Consider the following 22,938-nt stretch of genomic DNA (forward strand, 5'->3'; position numbering starts at 1 on the left):
AACCTTGAGTATTAGACTGACTAGTTCATTTAGAAATAATTTTTCTTTTTAATAATGAAATTTGAATTTATATCTAAATAATTTTTTTTAAACTATTATGTTATAACATTTTAAGTTTAAAAATATAATAAATTTTAACTAAATTTCTTAAATTTTTATAAATGAGGTTCAAAGTCGAATAGAAAGTAAAAACAAAATATTCTTTAAGTTCAGATATGGTAGTCATGATAACCGTCCCAAAACACATAGATATATATGAAAATAGCTAATGTACTATATAAGTCTTAATATGATTCACAATATTGGGGTGATTTAGCCTCTTTTCAACTTATTAGGTTCAATATTTAGAACCTTTTTACTCTTTTTTTTATATATATTCTCTTTAATATTAAGTTATAGATTTTTTTTTTTCTTACTATAATGAATTTACAATATTACGAATATAGTATATTTATGATACAAGGTAATATATATTAATTTTTTTTATATATTTTGTGTTGGATTAATTTATAATTAATTCAATAATTATTTAGTCTTTAATGAATTATTTATAGTAGACTATTATGTAATAAATTTAAATTAAAGTGATCAAATACGGTATTAAAGAGGTTTATGAGGTACGTTGGTTACGTAATAAATTCGTAGAGACCAAAGAGTTATTTAAATATATATAAGGGGCTGATTTATAAATAATCGAAATCTAAAAAAGATGGTTATGGTCCCCAATCTACAAAGCGCTACACTGAATCTGACTCATTGACTTAATACATGTCGATTGGTATTAGTAGGGTTATGACATTTAGTAGAAAAAAAACATCTATCTTGTCTCCCCATCGACAGAGAGGATTCACAAAGTGAGAAATCACAAAGTAAAGTTAAAGGCTGTGCTAGATTGGAAGATCCATCAACTAAAATTCATCCCAAGGACAATCAAGAATAATGAAAACTAAATGTATGTTCCTTTTCTAGTAATTGAATTGATCTATCATCTCAAATCACTTATTTATAATTTGATGGTTATTTAAACAACAAAAACAATAAGGGTGTGTTTGATAACCCTGGAATTGGCATTGGAATTGGAATTGGAGGGTCCAATTCCAATTCTTATGTTTGTTTGACACTTTAATATTAAGAATTGGAATTGGAATTAGAATTCTAATGGAATTCAATATAGTGTAATTTGATAGTTCTCAATTCCTATCTTTTTAGGTCGGAATTGTAATTCCAAATTAACATGTTTTTCATGTTTTTGACATTTTAACACGTTTTTCACACATCAAACAAATTTTACACGTTTTTCACACGTTTTTTACACGTTTAACATATTTTCATATTTTGGCACGTTTAACACGTTTTTGGCACGTTTAACATGTTTTGGCACGTTTAACACGTTTTGGCACGTTTAACACGTTTTTGACACATTTAACACGTTTTTCACGTCCTTGACACGTCTAATACGTTTTTGACACGTTTAACATGATTTTCATGTTTTTAACACGTTTAACACGTTTTTGGCACGTTTAACACGTTTTTGTCACGTTTAACACGTTTTGACACATTTAACACGTTTTTCACGTCCTTGACATGTTTAACACGTTTTTGACACATTTAACACATTTTTCACGTCTTTGACACGTTTAATACGTTTTTGACACGTTTAACATGATTTTCACGTTTTTAACACGTTTAACACGTTTAACATGATTTTCACGTTTTTGACACATTTAACATGATTTTCACGTTTTTAACACGTTTTTGGCACGTTTAACATGTTTTTGTCACGTTTAACACGTTTTGACACATTTTTTTTACGTTTTTGACACGTTTATCACATTTTTTACACGTTTAACACGTTTTGGCACGTTTAACAAGTTTTTCACATACTTAACACGTTTTTGACACGTTTAACACGTTTTCACATTTTTGACACATTTAACACATTTTTTTACGTTTTTGACACGTTTAACATGTTTCACATTTTTAACACATTTAACACTTTTTTTTACATTTTTGACACGTTTTTCATGTTTTGGCATGTTTAACAAGTTTTTCACATGTTTGGAACGTTTAACACGTTTTTGACACGTTTTCATGTTTTTAACACGTTTAAAACATTTTTAACACGTTAAAACGTGTAAAAAACGTGTTCTGATGTGTGAAAAACGTAAAAAAACGTGTTAACGTGTCAAAAACGTGCTAAAAAACATGATAAACATGTTTAATGTATTAAAAACGTGTTAAACGTGCCAAAAACGTGTCAAATGTGTCAATGTGTCAAAACGTGTTAAACGTGCCAAATATGTGAAAAACTTATTAAACGTGCCAAACATGCAAAATGTGCCAAAATATGAAAAACGAGTTAAACATGTCAAAAACGTGAAAATCATGTTAAACGTGTCAAGGACATGAAAAATGTGTTAAACGTGTCAAAAACATGTTAAACGTGCCAAAATGTGTTAAACGTGCCAAAAACATGTAAATATGTTAAACAGGTAAAAAAACGTGTTAAAAATGTGTTAAACGTGACATAAACTTGATAAACGTGTTTAATGTGTGAAAAATGTAAAAAACATGTTAAAAATGTAAAAATCATGTTAATTTGGAATTACAATTCTGACCTACAAAGATTGGAACTGAGACTATCAAATTACACTATATTGAATTCCATTGGAATTCTAACTCCAATTCCAATTCTTAATATTAAAGTGTCTAACAAACATAAGAATTGGAATTAAACCCTCCAATTTCAATTCCAATGTCAATTACAGGGTTACCAAACACTGTATTTTCAAATGGGGTTTATAATAGGTTGCAAAAAATGACCAAAGCACACCTCTAACTGATTAACAACCAAATCTTGGTATGTCACTCCATTTGTAACTTCCATATAAGTAGTTTCATATAAGTAAGACCACTGCAAAATAACAAAAATTAATAGACTAGTTATTGAAAAATAAAGTCTAAGTGAAGATATAAATACATATTCTACTATAAACTCAAAGAAGACATTGAGAGAGAACGATAAATAGAAGAACTACCCTTATTGATTTGGAAAAGAACTAAATCCAAAGTAAATGAGTCGAGGTCATTGAATAGATGAGGAAAAGAACTAAAGAGTGAAGAAGATAGAAATTATAAATCCGAACGGGGAGAAAGAATAATCGGAAATTTCCAGTTTGAATTTTCTGTCGAAACGAATTTTGACCAGTTCGAAAGATAACCATATTAAAATAAAAAAAACTAGACCACTCATCCAACCGTTTCGTGATCAAACTCCCGGCCGGACCACATATTTTAAAATTATGAGATTGATGAAAAAAATATCATAATATCGAATACCGTAGTTATTGGGATGCAAATTAATATGAGTACCTATGGGATAGGATTAAGTGCAATATTGTACTAGGCGTGAATAATTTACTCATTGTCGTATCCCTATTTGAGCTACCTCGATAGTTTCAATAAAATAACTTAAAAATATTAATTTAATAAAAAAAATAAAATAAAATATTTTAATTGATAAATAAAAATATAATTATTAAAAAGTGTAAAATCTTATTTAAGATAATAAATGTTATAATTTTGATTCCACCCTTAAAATACCTTCAAAATGTTAGTATATAATTTTTTTTTAAATTGATATTTTGTTTTGTATAAGTTAGAAAAAGATTATATGAAAAGAAAGAATGAAATGTTTTGAACTAAATAACTATGAACAAGAGAATCTTCTTCATTAGTTTTGTATAAGTTTGAAGAAGAAAACCTATTTCTCTGCCATTACGAGTCTAAAGCTCCATTTTCCCAATGAATTCTCTCTTTCTACTTATTACTATTTTCTACATTTCTTCCTCTCCATATTCAAATAACGTTTTTAATTCGCTCTCCTATATTATTCACCTTCACTAAAGCTATAAATTGTTCCAATTCTCAAAAGTGGATCGAAACAATGAATGAGGAGCATAAATTCATTCAAGACAATAAAGTATGAGAACTTGTCCCATTATTTCAAGGTAAGAAACCCTTTGGTTGTAAATGGATTTTTAAAACCAAAAGAAATTCGAAGGGTAATGTGGAGAGGTTTAAAGCACGTCTTGTGGTAAAGGACTTTACTCAAAAGGAGATATTGATTTTAAAAAGACTTTCTCTCTAGTTTCATCGAAAGACTCTTTTAGAAAAATAATGGTACTTGTAGCACATTTTAATCTTGAGTTACATCAAATGGATGTCAAAACAACGTTTCTTAATGACAACATTGATGAAATGATTTATATGACGCAACCACAAAATTTCATGTCAGATTTCTCTAAAGAAATTATTTGCAAATTGACAAAATCCATTTATGGGCTTAAGTAGGCTTCTCGTCAATGGTGCCATAAATTCCATTAAGTGGTTAGCTCGCTCGGTTTTGAGGTGAACATTGTCGAGGATTGTGTGTATCATAAGTTCAGTGGGAGTAAATTCATCTTTTTGGTACTTTATATCGATGACATTTTGCTAGCCACAAATGATAATGACTTTTTGCATGACACTAAGAAATTCCTATCTAGGAATTTCCAAATGACAAATCTAAGTGAAGCTTCTTTTGTATTAGGGATCTAAATCCACTGAGATTGTTCTCGTGGTGTTCTTAGATTATCGCAAAGAACTACATCGATAAAGTACTTGAAAGATTTGACATGATTAAAAGTAAGTTGATCGACACCCCTGTCGCTAAAGGTGATAAATTCAGTCTTAGTCAATTCCCTAAGAACAATTCGAAAATTAAGGAAATGAAGTTAATTCCCTACTCTTCGGCTATAGAGAGTTTAATGTATGCTCAAGTATGTACGGGTCTAGATATTACGTTCCTAGTCGGAGTATTTGGTAGATATTTAAGTAGCCCTATGATGGACCATTGGCGCACAACCAAAAGGGTTATAAGATATCTAAATAGAACAAAGGATTACATGCTCACTTATAGGAGATCAAATGATTTGGAGATTATCGGGTATTCCAACTCTGATTTTGCGGGATGCGCAAATAGTAGAAAATCTACATCTGGATATGTATATTTGTTGGCCGGTGGATTGATTTCATGAAAAAATGTCAAACATACACTTGTCGCGTCATCCACTATGGCGATAGAGTTCATTGCATGTTACGATACATCAAATCACGAAGTATGGTTGTGAAATTTTGTCACTGATCTGCGCGTTATAAAGGGTATTGAACAACCACTAAAGTTATATTGTGACAATAGATCAACTGTTATGTATTCCAATAACAACAAAAGGTCGTATAAGTCAAAACATATTGACATTTAGTTTTCTAGTTGTGAAGAATATATGATCAACTTTCAATAGAGCACATATGTACAAACTTCATGTTAGCAGACCCACTAACTAAGACATTAACACCTAAAGCGTTTCATGAGCACACTTCTCACATGGGTGTTAAGTTATTCAATGATATATCAGTTTATTGAGAGTTTGTATTTATTTTATTTTTATGCTCTATTGTTTGTTTTAGACGTATGGTTTTACGGATTTTAGTCAATAAAGTTTTTGATACTTTATTAATCAGATTTATTCATTTTATTCTCTCAATTGAATTTTAAAGTTTTTTTTAATCTCTTAAAGAAGACCAGTTGAAAATAGACATTGTGGTGATCACATTCATGTATTTTCATGCAATGCATTCATATTGATCTATGTCATTTAGTTATGTTGGTAATGTGACCATGGAAGGTTTAGTTACGATGATGCTAACGATAACCGCTATGATCCTTTATTAATATAGTTAATGGACCGAATTGTAAGGAATACCCTAAAGTTTATAATAACCATTCAAGCTAGCAATAAAGTTACATCATTATGAATTTGCATATTCGACCCAGTGAGAGATTGTTGGATTCATTTATAATTAATTCAATAATTATTGGGTTTTTAATGCAATATTTATAGTGTTGGGCTATTATGTAATAAACATAAACTAAAGTGATCAAATGTGGTATTGAGGAGGTTTATGGGGTACGTAGGTTATTAAATAAATGCTTAGAGATCAAAAGGTTATTTAAATATCTATAAGGGGCTGATATATAAATAACCAAAATATAAAAAAGATGGTTATGGTCCCCAATCTATAAAGCACTACACTGAATCAAACCCATTGCACTTAATACTTGTCGATTGATATTAGTAGGGATACGACATTCAGTAGAAAAATTTTCTCTCTTATCTCCCATGGACATAGAGTGAGAAATCCCAAAGTGAAGTTAAGGGCTATGCTAGATTGGAAGATCAATCAACCGAAATTCATCCTAAAGACAATAAAAAAATAATGGAAGCTAAATGTATGTTCCGCTTCTAGTAATTGAATTGATACATCATCTCAAATCACTTGTTTATCATTTGATGGCTATTTAAAGTTTATATAAAGTATTATAAGATTTGGTTTATAAAATCTAACATTCTGGTGTATAATCTTGATATTAGAAAATAAGATTAGTATAAAAAGAATTAAATATTTTGTTATGAAATTACAATTAAAAAATATTGTAATATTTTGGAGATTCTTGAAAAGTTTTGGACAAGATATTAATATTGACTTAGGTGAGGCTTATTTAAAAGTGAAGCTGAACACTTTATAAAGTCAAGTCCTTGTCTTGAGTATCGCTTCCTTGTGAGTTATGTGTGAGTTTTAATTACGAGAGAATCATTGTAATCATGGACGAACCAAAGATTTAGATGTGGGGTGAGTTTAAAAAAATATGATGAGCTTAAATAAATAACGATAAAATATTGGAAAAAAACTAGTGAATAAAGGTAAGTTTTAATTCTTTTTAATAATTAGATAATCAAAATAGTGATTTATATTGAATTTAAAAAAAAATAAGGGTAATGTCACATTTTTACCTTAAAAAAAAATTTGGGTGCCCCTACATAAATTCGTCCCTAATTGTAATACTCTTATAACATTCTTTATAATAAATTTGAGAGTCTCTTGTGTTTCGAAAGTGGATGTAGGCCTATTTTAGTCGAACCAATATAATTCTTGTGTTTGCGTTTTTAGTTGTTTTTTTCGTTTCCGCAATTGTTCGATTTTGTTATTGTTTTTATAATGAGTATTTCATCTCATGTTATGCTAACAAATAACTCATTAACTATATAAGTCTTAATAATTATTCACATTATTATGATTTAGCCTATTTTCAACTTATTAAGTCCAATATTCAGATTTTTTTTACTCTTATATATATATATAATATTAAGTTTAGACATTTTTTTGTCTTATTTTTTGTTTTTATTTTAATTTTTTTTTTAAAATGACTTACTCTATTAATTATAAAGACCTGAAAAGGATAAAAGGAGCTGAAATTGAGCTTATAACAATTTGCTTAAAGTCAACAAGATTAATAATTTTTTGAAAATCATTCTGATCATCAACTCAGTTTTTTGGGCGAACTTTGTTTCAACCGGTTGAACCACTAGTTTGACCGAAATATTGCACTGAATTAATGATTAAAAAGGAGTATATTGTAGCAAAACCCTATTGGAAACACCTACAGTATTTGTTCTTGTATTTGGAGATCCAAATAGAGAGTCAGTTCTGAAAACTTTATTTCAAAGAGATTTAAAAAAATGTTTTTATATATATTATGAATAACAAAAATAATAAGTGTTTTCAAATGAGTTTTATAATAGGTTGCAAGAAACGACCAAAACACCTCCAACTGATTAACAACCAAATCTTGGTATGTCACTCCATCTCTAACTTCCATAAAAGTAATTTCATAAAAGTAAGACCGTTACAAAATAACAAAAATTAATAGACTAGTTTTTTTAAAGATAAAGTCATGTGTGAAGATATATACAACAAATACATATTCTGCTATACACTCAAAGAAGAGATTGGGAGAGAACGGTAAATAGAAGAACTAACATATTATTTGGAAAAGAACTAAACCCAAAAGTAAATGAGTCGAGGTCACTAAATAAATAAGGAAAAGAACTAACGAGTAAAGAAGATATAAATTATTGACCTGAACAAGGAGAAAAAATAACTGAAATTAAATTTTCGGTCGAACCGGATTTTAACCGGTTCAAAAGATAACCGTATTAAAGTAAAAAAACAACTAGATCACTCATCCAACCGTTTCGCGATTGGACTCCCGATCGGACCACGTATTTTAAAACTATGAGCTTGATGAAAAAAATATCATAATATCAAATATCCTAGTTATTAGGATGTAAATTAATATGAGTACCTATGGGATAAGACCAAGCCCAATACTCTATTAGGCGCGAATAATTTACTCGTTGTCATATCCTATTTGAGCTACCTCGATAGTTTTAATCAAATAACTTTAAAAATATTAATTTAATAAAAAAATTAAATAAATAATATTTTAATTGATAAATGAAAAATATAATTATTGAAAAGTATAAAATTTTATTTAAAATAATAAATGTTATAATTTTGATTCCACCCTCAAAATGTTAGGATATAATTTTATTTTTTTTAAAATTAATATTTTATTTTGTATAAGTTAGAAAAATATTATATGAAAAGAAGAATGAAATGTTTTGAACTAAATAAGTATGAACAAGTAGAATCTTCTTCATCAGTTAGTTTTGTATAAGTTTGAAGAAGAAGAAGAAGAAAACCCTCCTTCTCTGCCATTACCAGTTGAAGCTCCATTTTCCCGATGAAGCTCCATTACTACTTTCTACGTTTCTTACTCTCCATATTCAAATAGCGTTTCTCAATCCGCTCTCCTATATTACTCTGCGCGCTCTTCCAGAATCACATTTTCCTTTTCTTCGCCTCAAACCATGGCCGACAGTTCTAGGGTTCCGATTCCCGACAATGTTCGGGAAATGGTCCGAGAGATCAAGAATATCACGGAGAGGCATAGCGAAGAAGATGTTTACGCAATGCTTCAGGAGTGTAATATGGATAGCAATGAAGCTACGCAGCGGCTACTCTACATCGGTACTCTTTTTATTTTATTACCAAATCACCAGTTAATGCATATATTTCATTTTTTCGTCTTTCCATTTCTTGATCCAAATCACGAGTTAAGAAAACTGCCAAGAACAATTGCTCTGTTTTTGTATCATTTGAAAGAACAAGAAGACATCAATCCTGCCCTTTCTGTTATTATGAAAGAACAATTGCTAAAACATAGGAATTATTATGAAATTATCTCTAATCACGTTGGTAATTTGCATCTAATAATTAGAAGTTCTTCTTCTGTTGAACTCATTTGAAAACACTGTACGAATCTGGAGCTCGTTTTAAAAGAGAAAATGTCAACAATTTTTTATGATTATTAAACAATCTGCATGAAATGGTCACTATTCGTCGTAACTTCGTTGATAATGCATAGTTCAAGCCTACTAGGTGCCCAATTGACTTATATTATCTATACAAAGATTTTGGAGTTAAAAGAATCTCATTTCCTTATGCAGATAGTTTCCAAGAAGTAAGAAATAGGCGTGACCGAAAAAAGGCGGTGAGTTCTATGTCATTGTCCTATTGAATTGGAGACATGTTGTGTCCGGCCATGTAGGATTTTAATCTCCAAATAAAATGATGATTTTTCAAGAGGAGATGGTGGATGTGATATAAATTGGTGGATTATTTAAGATGTGGTTTGGGATCTTGGTCAGATTTTACACACATCCAATTTCCGTCCAAATGGATGACCTTTTTGTCGATAGATTGTGACTTTACATACACCTACCAACCTTCATTTCTCATGTTGCGAGTACATGATTCATCGCTTCTCTTTCTCGCACATTTGGATTTGTTTTCTAGGACCTCATTACTTTATTTGGTGCAGATCAGTGGTAGAGGTGAAGATTCTAGATCTTCAGGTCAAATGGCTACGGGAGTGCGAGGAAACTACTCTAATAGATATCGTGGTATGCATAGTATATCTTTTTGTCATGATCAGAATTTGGTCTTAATTTCTGTTAATAACAATGTGCTATGGCAACTGGTGTTTAGGGAATCAAAACAGTTAGAAAGAAATACTACAATACTGATAGCCTATACTGCTTAAGCCTATATCTCTTGGTATATATTTAACTCATGATAAATAGACACACGTAACTTTGTTTGTCTAATCTTCAACATATGAGCAACACAATCTTTTATTCCAATGATAGGTGCTACTAGTGGAAGGGTTACGATAATTCAAAGGGAGACATCTCCTACTGTACCTGTAAAGATACTACAAACTTCATCCCCGAAAAATTCTCCATCCCCGAAAAAACCTCCATCCCCAAAAATACCTCCATCCCCGAAAAAAACTTCATCCTCGAATAGCTCAAATAAGTATGTGAGGGCGAAGACAGCCATTTCATCATAAATTTTATGTTAATAAAGTTTGTTTTTTAAAAACGCTTGGTTTAAATGAACTAAATGTTGCAGACACAAAAAGGAATTGTTTGGTGGGTCTGGAAATGAATCTATTGGGCAAGATGTTCATGAAGGCGGCCCCCAAAAGTCTGCAGGTTGTATTTGTCTCAGCTACCTTGTAAATATTATTAAGTTTATTTTGACTTTCATGTATTATATGCAGCATCCTATTAATTTATTCCCATTATCTTACTCGTGGACAGAAGAAGTTGCATCAAAGAATTCCACAGTGATGATAGTAGAAGGAACTCCTGAGTATGTTATGGAACAAACAGTGTCTACACCTGATTTGAAGCTGGCAGAAATAAATGTTAATCTACTTCATTCTGTTACTTTCCCCAAGTATATCCAAAGCATTGATCCTTTCAAGGGCGGGTTGACTTTTGGATGTATGGATATTGACTATGAGAAGAGCTTTGCTAGTAACCCAAACACACAAGTTGTGCCTGCGACTATTCCACAGACTGAATATGTGAGGTGAGATTTGAATGTGGACCTATTGTTCTTGGTTAGTCCTTTCTATTTGATTAACTATTTTCTGCTCTTATTTCCATAATATTTTATAGTTGGAGCAATAAGTTATTTGTGTTTTCTCCTCATTTTGTTTCTAAACACTTATTGTTTTTGTAGTAGAAAACATAAACAATTAGTCTTGTCATCTTCTTTTGAAGTTTCCATTGGGTTACTGTTGAATCTGGTTGTAGATGCAGTTGTTATTGACATTATTACACGATGATGCAGCTATCAAGGGTCGTATTTAATTCCTCAAGAAGGTGAAGATCTTGTTCATCCTGAATCTCCAAGACATGTACATGAGATCTCATCCTTGCAAGAAGTTGATGAGACAGTAGAATATGATCAGCAAATACCTGATCCACATTTTAGTCTTCCTATTCAACCCATATTAGATGGAGAGCTTCAATCTGAAGGTCATGGAACTCAGGTATGTTAGTAGTCCATTTTTTTACTTCTTATTATATCATGTGTTTCCACAAATAATGAGTCTAAAATCGCCAAAGTAAAATGTGAGTGATTTAAAAAAAAGTGTAATTGTATTAAATGAAACTTCATTTGTTATAATTTCTTTTTGCTACTTTTTATCCACTTTTTATATTTGGATTTTTACCATTTTACCTCTACTATATATATTAATTATTGAGTTGGAGGATAAGGAGTAAAGACAAGTATCTTTATGACACTTGTATTTGTAAATTTTTAGTTGAAATTTCATGATCTAAGTTTGCTTCGGAGTATTATAGTTTGTCATTTCTTTCTTGACCTTCTGTTGCAGAGTTCTCAGGCTTCATATACGCCTAATCACCAAACTGATGCAGATGAACCACAGTCAAGTCCCTATTACATGTATCATCCGGCTTCAAACACGTATCAATATACTGGGCCAACAACTTACTACCCTCAACAGCAGCCTTCAACTTCCAATATGTATCCACCGCCATTTGGTTATGGCTACAGCGCCGCCAATACACAGGTGACTTTTAGAGGTGACGTTATAACTTATGAGTGTACTCAGGAGTCAATAGAGGCATACTCAGGTGTGCCACAGATTTTTGTTATTTTCTTAAACTCAAGAAACAGTGCCCATTTGGAAAAACTTTTGTTTTTTCTTCTATCTGGAAACGTTTTCAGATACAAAAACTCTTGGAAACAACAAAATACAGAGGAATTAACCCAAATAATAATTTTTTTTTTTCATGAAACAAGCTCTAGTATGTCTCATTTGTCTACTATTATAAATTTTAAAATTATTCTTATGCAGGGTTTTCACGAAAATTATCCTTCTCAACCTGGCTATGGTTCATATAGCTATCCTGTGCCGGCAACTCAGGCTGGCCACCATGGTTCATATGCCTATCCTGCAATGCAGGCAACTCAGGCCGGCCACCATGGTTCACATGTCTATCCTGCAGTGCAGCCAACTGAGGCCGGCCACCATGGTTCACATGTCTATCCTGCAGTGCAGCCAACTGAGGACGGCCACTATGGTACATATGTCTATCCTTCAGCGCGGCCAACTCAAGCCGGACCACATGATACATATGTCTATCCTGCAGTGCATGGAACTCAGGAAATTCAGGCAAGTCAGGAAACTCAGGCCGAACACCATGGTTCATATGTCTATCCTGCAGTGCAGCCAACTCAGGCCAGCCACTATGGTACATATGGCTATCCTGCAATGCAGGCAACTCAGGCTGGCCACCATGGTTCACATGTCTATCCTGCAGTGCAGCCAACTGAGGACGGCCACTACGGTACATATGTCTATCCTGCAGCGCGGCCAACTCAAGCCGGACCACATGATACATATGTCTATCCTGCAGTGCATGGAACTCAGGAAATTCAGGCAAGTCAGGAAACTCAGGCCGAACACCATGGTTCATATGTCTATCCTGCAGTGCAGCCAACTCAAGCCGGACCACATGGTACATATGTCCATCCTGCAGTGCAGGCAACTCAGGAAACTCAGGAAATTCAGGCAAGTCAGGCTGGCCAATATGGTTCATATGGCTATCCAGTAATTCATGCAACTCAGGCCGGCCACCCTGGTTCATATGGCTATCCTGCAAATCAGGCAACTCAGGGCGGCCACCCTGGTTCATATTGCTATCCTGCAAATCAGGCAACTCAGGCCGGCCACCATGGTTCATACAACTATGCTGCAATTGAGGCAGGCCATGGTTCAGATGACAATTCTTCTGCAAGGCTGGAGGGTCCTCAGTCCATCCGTGGTTCATATCAGGGTCCTTGGGCCAGGCGTGGTTCATATCGGGGTCCTTGGGCCAGGCATGGTTCATATCGGGGTCCTTGGGCCAGGCGTGGTTCATATCGGGGTCCTTGGGCCAGGCGTGGTTAACATCGCAATTCTTCTAGGTAGGAGGTTCCTCAGGCCAGCCGTGGTTCATATTGCTATTTTTGTTGGTAGCAGTACTAAACGACAACTACTAGGTTTAATTAGAATATACCAATTACACACTTGTTTAGACATTGAATTTTGACCATTCTAGTGAAAACAATATATAAAGAAAAAGGATACCGGGCAATCAGTCTAAGTGTATATAGTAACTGTGACCCGCGATTGTAGTGTAGTAGAACAAAGGTTGATGGTAGTAGAGCCAGTCAGCCATTACGACGACAATTAAGGTATAAAAAATGGTTTTAGCCATTGCCTTGTTGAAGTCGTATTTTTTGTTGTAATTGACTGGTCGGGATTAGAAGAAGTAGAGGCAATGCTATACTTTGTATTACACTATTGGTGTTCAATTTGCATTAGATTTTTTTTTGGACAGATTCTTGATGAGTTTCTCTCCATTTGAACCATAATACTATGTAAGAATGTTTAGTATTATGTCATAGTTTGAATGTGTAGTCTAATAAAATAAGATAGGAAGGCCTGCTTTCTTGACCAAATGAAGATTCAAACTTCAAAGATAGGAGGCAGACAATACTTATTATAATGATGCTTTATTCTGTTGCTCTAATTTTCAAATTATTTCCATTTACTAATTCAGCTTTCAATTCTTGTGTTAGTTAATGACTCTAAATCTCTTTTTAATAATATATTAAAAATGGGTTTGGGTTGTAAACTGTCCATAAAATAAATTACTACTTAGTTGGACCCAATATTGACCTAACTGCTGCCAAAACTGTTTTGCTCTTAAATCAAATTTAAATCAATTAATTTAATTAGCATGAATCACGGATTTAAATCAATTAATTTAACTTGCATGAATCCGTATGAATATCTTACGTATAAGAATATAAACAAAATATTATATATATATATATCAGATAAAATTAATTTTAGTTTGTAAAAAATAAATTTAATTTAAAATTAAATGTTAATAAAATCATTAAATATCTAAAATTAAAAAAATAACTAATTTTATAATTTAAAAAACACTTAAAAAAATGCAAATTTTCTTTTAGTAAATATCAAGTCAATTATTATATTTTTTTTAGTTAATATATATCTATTCGGATAAATATTTGAAGTTGTAAGTCGTACATTTTACTTTTATCTAAACTAATGTTAGACGTGTTTTACATTATTATCGACATTTTATCACTTATCGCGGCATTTTTTACTATCAATTCGACAAACCAATAATCAATCACATAATTTACATCTCATATCGTGACCTCACACATTTTCACATACTTATTATATCGCGTCAAACAAATCACCAATCTCAATAAACCTCTCATCTCATGACCTCACATTTTTTCACACGCCTCTTATCCCATCGACAGACCAACCATCAATCTTAATCGACCTCTAATATCATGAGCTCACATATTTTCATACTTCGGTCAATCAATGATTTCATTAATATATTTTTAACCACCGATATCTCCTTTATTATCGGCCTCTTATTACAACAAATCAACAACCAATCATAATCGACCACTTCAGTCAATCAACATCTCATTCATATATTTTTAATCACTAATATTTAATTTGTTAACGATCTCTCATTTAAATATTTTTAATCGATGATATTTCGTTTTATTACCGGCCTTTATCTTGAAAAATTAACCATAAATATCACATCGCATCTCATCATATTTACTCTTATTGTGACCTCTTTTACCCTCACTTCAACAAATCAACAACCAACCATTTCGGTCAATCAAAACATGTCATTCATATATTTTTATCCATTAATACTTAATTTGTTAACGACCCTCTTATATTTACACTCACTTTGGCAAACCAACCAGCAAATCTCAATCGACATCTCATCTCGTGACCTTACACACTTCTACAAACCTCTTATCCCTCGTCAAACCAACCACCAACCACCAATCTCACAATCGACCCTCAACTTGTGACTCACACTTTTTCATATGCCTCTTGTATCCCTTGACAAATTATCAATCGATCACACACTTTTTATCCCTCGTCAAACCAACCACTAATCGATCATCATCTTGTGACTTACACTTTTTTATGTCTTTTTATCCCCTCGACAAATCATCTACCATCAATAAATCATTAGTCGATCTCGACACTTTTTATATGCCTATTTATCCCCTCGGCAAACTACCCACCAATTAAAAATCATAATCTACTTCTTTTATCCCCCACTTTAACAAATCAACAACCAATCTCAATCGATCTCACACCTCTTACTCCTTGTCAAACCAACCACTAATCCCTTACAATTGAACATCATCTTATGACTCACACTTTTTCACATGTTTTTTTATCCCATCGACAAATCACTCATCAATCTTAATCCATCGTTCTCGAAAAATATTTATAATACTCACTTTTAAAAATTCGCATGTTTAGGATTCGAACCCTAGTCTTAAACATAAAATGCGAACCATTTAACGACTAGAACTTTGAGATTGTTGAAATAATTTTATAATTTTTTTATATTTATATATATTTTGTATTTAATATTTATTATCAATTAAATAATCTTTATATTAACCAACAAATTAATCATACTTATAAAAGAAAATATTAGGTATATACCTCACAAGGAAAGAAAAAATGTATGATAAAAAATAACTATATTTATAATAAAAAAAAACTTTGTTTATATATATATATATATATATATATATATATTATAGTGTTATTATATATATATAAAAAAAAATATGTAATATTATATAAATAAATATAAAAAAAAATTGACACGGAAATATATATTTTATATGATTAATATATATATATATATATATGATGAGAGAAAATGTAAATAGAAAAATGAAATTAGTTATTATTATTGACTTGTATGTGCATTCATAAAAACATATTATATATATAATGAACTCTTTCTATGTTTACCCATGTTTTGAATAAACTTTTTCATACCTATTTTTCTATTATTTTATTTAAATTACCCACCTTCCATTATAAATTAAAATAAAATAGTATATACTAAAATAAAATACATTACATAAATATTACATTACAATAAAACAAAATACATAATAAATATTAATCACGTTCAATACATCGCGAATTCCTTCATCGTCCACAAACTCCCACTTTTTGAGGGTTGTTCATTTAAGTTTGAATACGCGAACTTTGACCTCTCTTACCAGCCTTTTTCTTCTTCTTTTCATGTCTTCATCTACCTTTCCCAAATATTTGCGAGTAAAAACGTCCAATATGTTTATTAAGAAATGAGTTAAACTCATATTTCCAAATTACACAAAGTGTTGATAACCATAAATTGTTGTATTTATTTAATATATTGTTTCCAATCTAAATTGCATGTCAAACAATCTGCCACAATATGTTAACATGAAAAATGACATCCACTCCATTTTCCACAAGAGCAAAATCTTTATATAAATCCATAGTATATTTGTTACCACCCCCTTTCAATACCCTTTTATGGTTCTATATTGTGTAGTAATGATTTCGAAGACTCCTCTTTATTTATTATATGAATAACCTTGTGTGATGATGTTTTCTTCTCAATAGTTTCAAATAATTCTCTTGACATATGACAATAAGTTTGACCATTTTGAAGGTCATTAAACATCTCAGTTCGCTTTTATGCGACTAATTTCACAGATCGATAATATGTATACTCTATCATTGTTGTGACTGGTAGAAATCTAGCCGAGCGTAAGAGTCCGTCGAAAGTTTTTAACCATATTTGTTGTCGCTTGGCCATAACGATAACCTTGGTCATGAGACATAGTCCACATTTCTAGTGGAATCTTTCGCAACCATATTTCAGCATAGGATTAATCTCCTTAATTTGCGTCATTACTATTTCAAATTTTCGTACTTGAGAAATATTTCTGGTCATCCAACAGAGCATCTTCAAATGTGCGCCTGGAAAAAATGAAGAGAAATTACTATGTATATGCATGCAACAAATAAAATCGATGTATACCCCACTCATGGGTGAAGCCACTTTCTATCATTTTCATGGCTTCAATAATTTCAGCATGTCGATCAGAAATAATGCATACACTCTTTTTATTTTGACAAATATGTAGTCGGAGATGATATAGAAACCAAGACTAATTGACGACTGTCTCTTCATTAACTAAGGCGTATGCAATGGGATGTTGTTGATTATTTGAATCAGATTTCCGTTGTATTTTCCTTTTAGAAAAGTATCATCGATCCTAATAACGGGTTGAGCATATTGTCGTCAATAGTAGAAAACAGATTTTTAACGAGGGCGTAAATCCTCGGAGAAAACCAAAATGCCCTCGGTGATTGTTTTCGCCAAGGGCGATAAATAATCTCAGACGGTGTCAGTGATAGCGTTGTCGGTGAAGAAAAAATAGGTTTCACCGAGAGCAGTTGTGGCTCTCGAATATAATTATAATATTTTTACCAAAGGCAGAGCCAATGCTCTTAGAGATAATAAACCTTTCTAAAAAATATTTTGAAATCTCCATCTGGGTTTCGCCCTCCTTCCCTCAGATCTTCTTTCGCCAATTTCTTCTCGTTGCCCGCCCATTTGATTCATAATCTTCCTCAGATCTTTTGGAGCTTCATAGTCTTCTAAATTTCCAATCTGATCAAAATCACAGAAACTTAAACTCAATCAATGTCTGCAATACCAACATTATTATTAACATTTTATTTCAATTAGAGAAAAATCACGCCATAAATCAACAATAGCTTCTTACCACTTCGAGAATAGTTTTAGAGAAATGAAAATTCTGTTTCAAGTCATCAAGATCAACGCTGCACAGAATCTTCATCTGTAAAATGAAGTTTAAATTAGTAGATTTAGATCTAGATTTTCTATTTCTTCAGATATGGTATATATGATCTTTCACACCCTCACATCCTCACATAACATTCAAACTAATTAATAATAATATATTACTAACCAGTATATTTGATCTTCCACACCTTCATAGCTTCTTCCTCCCTTGCAGTACATATCTTGCAATATTCATCTAGATTTGGATTCTTCTACTTCTTCAGATTTGGATCTAGATTCTTCTACTTCTTCTTCAGATCTAGATCTGGAAAGATTGAAGAGCCGTCGGAGAAATAATTTGGGATTACGCGATTTTGATGCTCGTTACCGTAGTGCTAAATGAACATCTAATTTAGCTTGGGATCTACGCGGTAATTAGTGGTTTTGATGAAGAGTTTGGATTTAGCTTGGGAGAATGAAGAGAAAAAGAGAGAGTATATAGTAAAAAATGAATAGAAAAAACTAGATAGAGAATATGAGAGGAAGAAATGAGGCCGCCCGAGCAAAATATAATTTTTTTTTTACCGAGAGCAAGCCTCTTCTCTTGGTTATAATCATTTTTTACCAAAAACATCCATGGCCCTCGGTGATATTAATATCACCAAAAGCATTTTTTCACTCTCGGAGATGATTCTCGATAAATGTGTATTTTTTACTAGTGGCATCCGTCAATTATTGGTTTAAATGTCCACCAAATAAGTTTGCACACAAATATGTTGGGTTTTGTACCATGAGCTTCGGCATCAATGAAAGCAATTGTGCCTGAATTAAAATGCATCAAAACGCTAAAAAATGTTAGAAAGTTTAGCATAAGAAGTCATACAATCGCCACAAACATCTGATATTAATTTTTGCTTTCCGATCCATACTTTCTTATAACTAACATGATATATAGTTGTACATAGTTATAATTTGATTTTGAATATTGTTTACTTTGAGATAAGGACTCTCTGTAACCTGGCGTAAATATAGGAAAATAATTTATAATATGACATAAAATGAATAAATTTATAAGTAATATAAACTATTCAATATACTTATTTATAATAAAACGTGTGCAATCATTCTAAATATGAGTTTCTTGTGATCTCGTTCTAGTATCCTCAATAAACAATTATGTTCAATAGGTAGTTTAGTGGTTACAAACAACCCATATTTATTTGATTTCATCACTCAAATTCTCTATGGACAATCTTTCACAACACATGATGCTTCATATTGTGTTGTATCACTTTTCACAACATGAAAATTTCTAAAACTTTTTATGTGATATTCTTTTATAGCGCTTATTATAGATTGTTTATCTGCAAAAGATTGACTTTCAAATAAATTATAATCGAGTGGACCGATGTTTGAACAATTGCCTGAATTAACATTAATCTTTTCAATTTTAAACCAAGGAGCAGTTGGAATATGTTCATCACCGTTGTCGGTGCTATGATCTGAGTCATCTTGCTCGTCATTGTGTATTTCATCGCATTCAAATTCATCATTTTCTAACTCATTTTCATGATTTTGATCAGAATCAACACCACTTAAGTTGTATATTACATTTGATCTTTAAATTTTGTTGTGAGGATTATCCATCTATCACAAATAAAAAATTATTAATAATAATTTGTAAATACATCAAACTCAAACTAACCAAATTTAAAAATCTAACCTTGTGAATTTATTTAAATTCTCAATATTATGAGGAGTTATTTATAAAAAATTTAACACTAACAATAATTATTTGAATTGATAATACACTTAAAAGTTGATATGAATTATCAACTCAAAAGTTGAATTGACAAATATTATAAGAATAAGATTGATAAAATTTGGAATGACAAATCACTCCTAAAGTTGATATGAATTATTAAATATAAGATTAAAAAATTAAATTGAAAAATCAATTTAAAAGTTTATATGAATTATTAACTTAAAAGTTTAATTGACACGTCATTATAAATATAATATTAAATTAATAAATTATTATCAAAGTTGATATGATTTATCTAATTTAAAAATTAGATAGATAAAGTCATTACAAAAATAAGATAAAGTTGTAGAAATAAAATTGAATTACAAAAATATAATATGCATTTTATTTTAACGTTTAGGTAATATATTCTATTTTAATGTATAATATTTAACTTTAATTTATAATATTTATTTAATTTAGTATGTTTAGTTTTAATTATATATTATATTTATAAACTGAAATAAAAATAAAATATATGTGTTATTTTATTTTAATATTTATATAATATATTTTAATTAGTTGGTTAAGAAATAGAATGAGTTAATTAAGAGTTTAGAGAAATGTAATAAATTAATTCATAGTTTAGAGTGAGAGGTTAATTAATGAGTTAATTAATATAATAGAATTATTTGAATATTATTGAGTGAATTAGTGATAAACAATGTTAAAGGTTTATATATATATATATATATATATATATATATATATATATATATATATATATATATATATATATATATATTTATATTTATATATTAATTCATATGAGTAATTTAAAGAAAAATAACACACTTAATAAATGTATTTTTAATTTTTTTTTGATAATATTTTAAAAAAAAGTTTATTTCATAAAATTATTTAATAAGATATATATATATATATATATATATATATTACATTAATTATTATTTATCCTAATTATAATTATTTTAAAAACAATTTAATATGAAAAAAAATCATATAAATTGAGAGAAAATTTGTAAAATTGATAAATTACATTACAAATCGTTTAAATGATATTTACAGGTAAAAGTATTTTATTTTGGATTTCTTGATAAAAAATAATCAAACAAATGTAAGTACATATCACGTGACACCATGTGTTGTGGTAAATTATTATTATTATATGCATGTGAGGGAGATGACAGAATACAGGAGTGAGAGAATTGATTATTATTATTAATATTATTTATTTGAGATTTTTATGATTATTTTAATAATGATTTTTTTATATTTAAAATTAATAAAAATAAAGTAGATGTATTTCATTATAATTAATAAATGGAATAATTTAATAATAATATCAGTCATTTTAAATTAAATAATTTTTTTTCAAATAATTCAAACTTAAACTCTACTAAGCCTCTTTATATTTTTCAAGTAAAACAATACCTCACAATTTTGTTTGATTTCTGACTTCTGAGCACACCAAACCTGACTGATCTTTTTCTTACATACACCAAACTTGACTTAGCATTTTTTTTAACATAAATTTGAAATCTTACTAATATTTTGTATTTATTAAATATTATGATATTCTTTTAGTTGTTTTGTCTTTAAAAATAACTTTGGAGGATCAGTTAAATACCAAACATCCACCACAATAGTATAAAAATAAATGCTTAGTCCCATTTTCACATTAAGGGATAGTTTGATTCAAGGTATTGAGTTCATATATATATATATATATATATATATATATATATATATATATATATATATATATATATATATATATAATATTGAACAATAAGGGCAGTTCAACTAATATTAAGGGCATGCATGGTAGCAGTAAATTGAATCTCTCACATCGAATTCATCTAATCCCTTAGAATTTTGAGAAATATTTACTTTTATCTCTTCCATAGTATCATATATATATATATATATATATATATATATATATATATATATATATATATATATATATATATATATATATATATATATATATATATATATATATATATATATATATATATATATATATATATATATATATATGATACTATTAGGGAGGATGGAGAATGTTTAGCATTTCAAATACATGTTGTTTTAGAGATTTTTTTACTATAATTTTCGTCCTATTCGAGTTTAGGGAATTAACCATATATAAACTTAAAATTTTATAAATATAAAGAATAATTTGAGGCGGACTTGGTTTGAAAACGCCTAAAACTGGAGTGAAAAGTTAAAGTTATTAAATTTGATAAAATATAAATAATTAAAAAAATATTTCATAATATTAGTTTACCTAAATCAATAAAGCATTATAAACAAATATAATATTTAAATAAATTTAAAAAAAAAAATTGGTCAAAATAAATATAATTAAATAAATAAAATCGGGTAAAAAATTTGTCAAAACAAACCAAACAAATATAATATTTAAATAAACTTAAAAAGAGGGGTAAAAAACTGGTCAAAACAAACGAAGCTTAATTTTCCACTTTCCTACCTCCATTCTTTTTTTTTCATCGGTTTAGGTTGATACATATAATCTATCTTAAAAGATGATATTTTGTGTTTTTTTATTCTTAAAATAATGTCATTTATAAATGTGTAATCTTAACTTTCTCACAAAATAAAAAGAAAATGGTTCATTACTTTTAATTATTAAATATTTTAATAAAATAATGAACTAAAAAAATACAGTTTTAGATCAAATTAAAACAAAATATATATATATATATATATATATATCTTATTAATTATTTTTTATTTCAATTAATTATTATTTTAAATATATATGTCAGTATATATATTTGATTATTTAATTTATTTATATATTTTCTAATTGAGTAATAATAGATAAAGTGAATAAATAAAATTAATAAAATATATGTATTAAATATAAAACCTTAATTATATTATGTAAATTAAATACCATCAATAATAATCCATTTCACTTAATTATTAAGTCGTCTTAACTAAAAAGCACTTTTCTATGAATCATTTTTGTTACCTCTATCAATCACATTGTCATATTCTAAACCAAAACGCTATTTGATACATATAATCTTCTTTATAACCTATCATTTTAATTTTATTAAGATAATTAATCTC

At 29.6% G+C, this 22,938-nt stretch overlaps 2 protein-coding genes across 2 annotated transcripts; both read left to right on the forward strand.

The window, feature by feature from the left end:
* Positions 1-4,339: 4,339 nt before the first annotated feature.
* Positions 4,340-5,078, forward strand: LOC124934810 (secreted RxLR effector protein 161-like). The gene is made up of 2 exons (XM_047475312.1): positions 4,340-4,402; positions 4,632-5,078. Exons 1-2 carry the CDS (start codon positions 4,340-4,342, stop codon positions 5,076-5,078), a joined length of 510 nt encoding a protein of 169 aa, XP_047331268.1.
* Positions 5,079-8,813: 3,735 nt separating this feature from the next.
* Positions 8,814-12,095, forward strand: LOC124934811 (GBF-interacting protein 1-like). Its single transcript, XM_047475313.1, has 9 exons — positions 8,814-8,973; positions 9,453-9,496; positions 9,827-9,908; positions 10,155-10,323; positions 10,420-10,525; positions 10,571-10,884; positions 11,149-11,350; positions 11,699-11,960; positions 12,055-12,095. The coding sequence occupies exons 1-9, from the start codon at positions 8,814-8,816 to the stop codon at positions 12,093-12,095; spliced, it is 1,380 nt and encodes a 459-aa protein (XP_047331269.1).
* The last annotated feature ends 10,843 nt before the right edge of the window (positions 12,096-22,938 follow it).

Source organism: Impatiens glandulifera, chromosome 4, assembly GCF_907164915.1.
Source record: "Impatiens glandulifera chromosome 4, dImpGla2.1, whole genome shotgun sequence".
Lineage (NCBI taxonomy): Eukaryota > Viridiplantae > Streptophyta > Magnoliopsida > Ericales > Balsaminaceae > Impatiens > Impatiens glandulifera.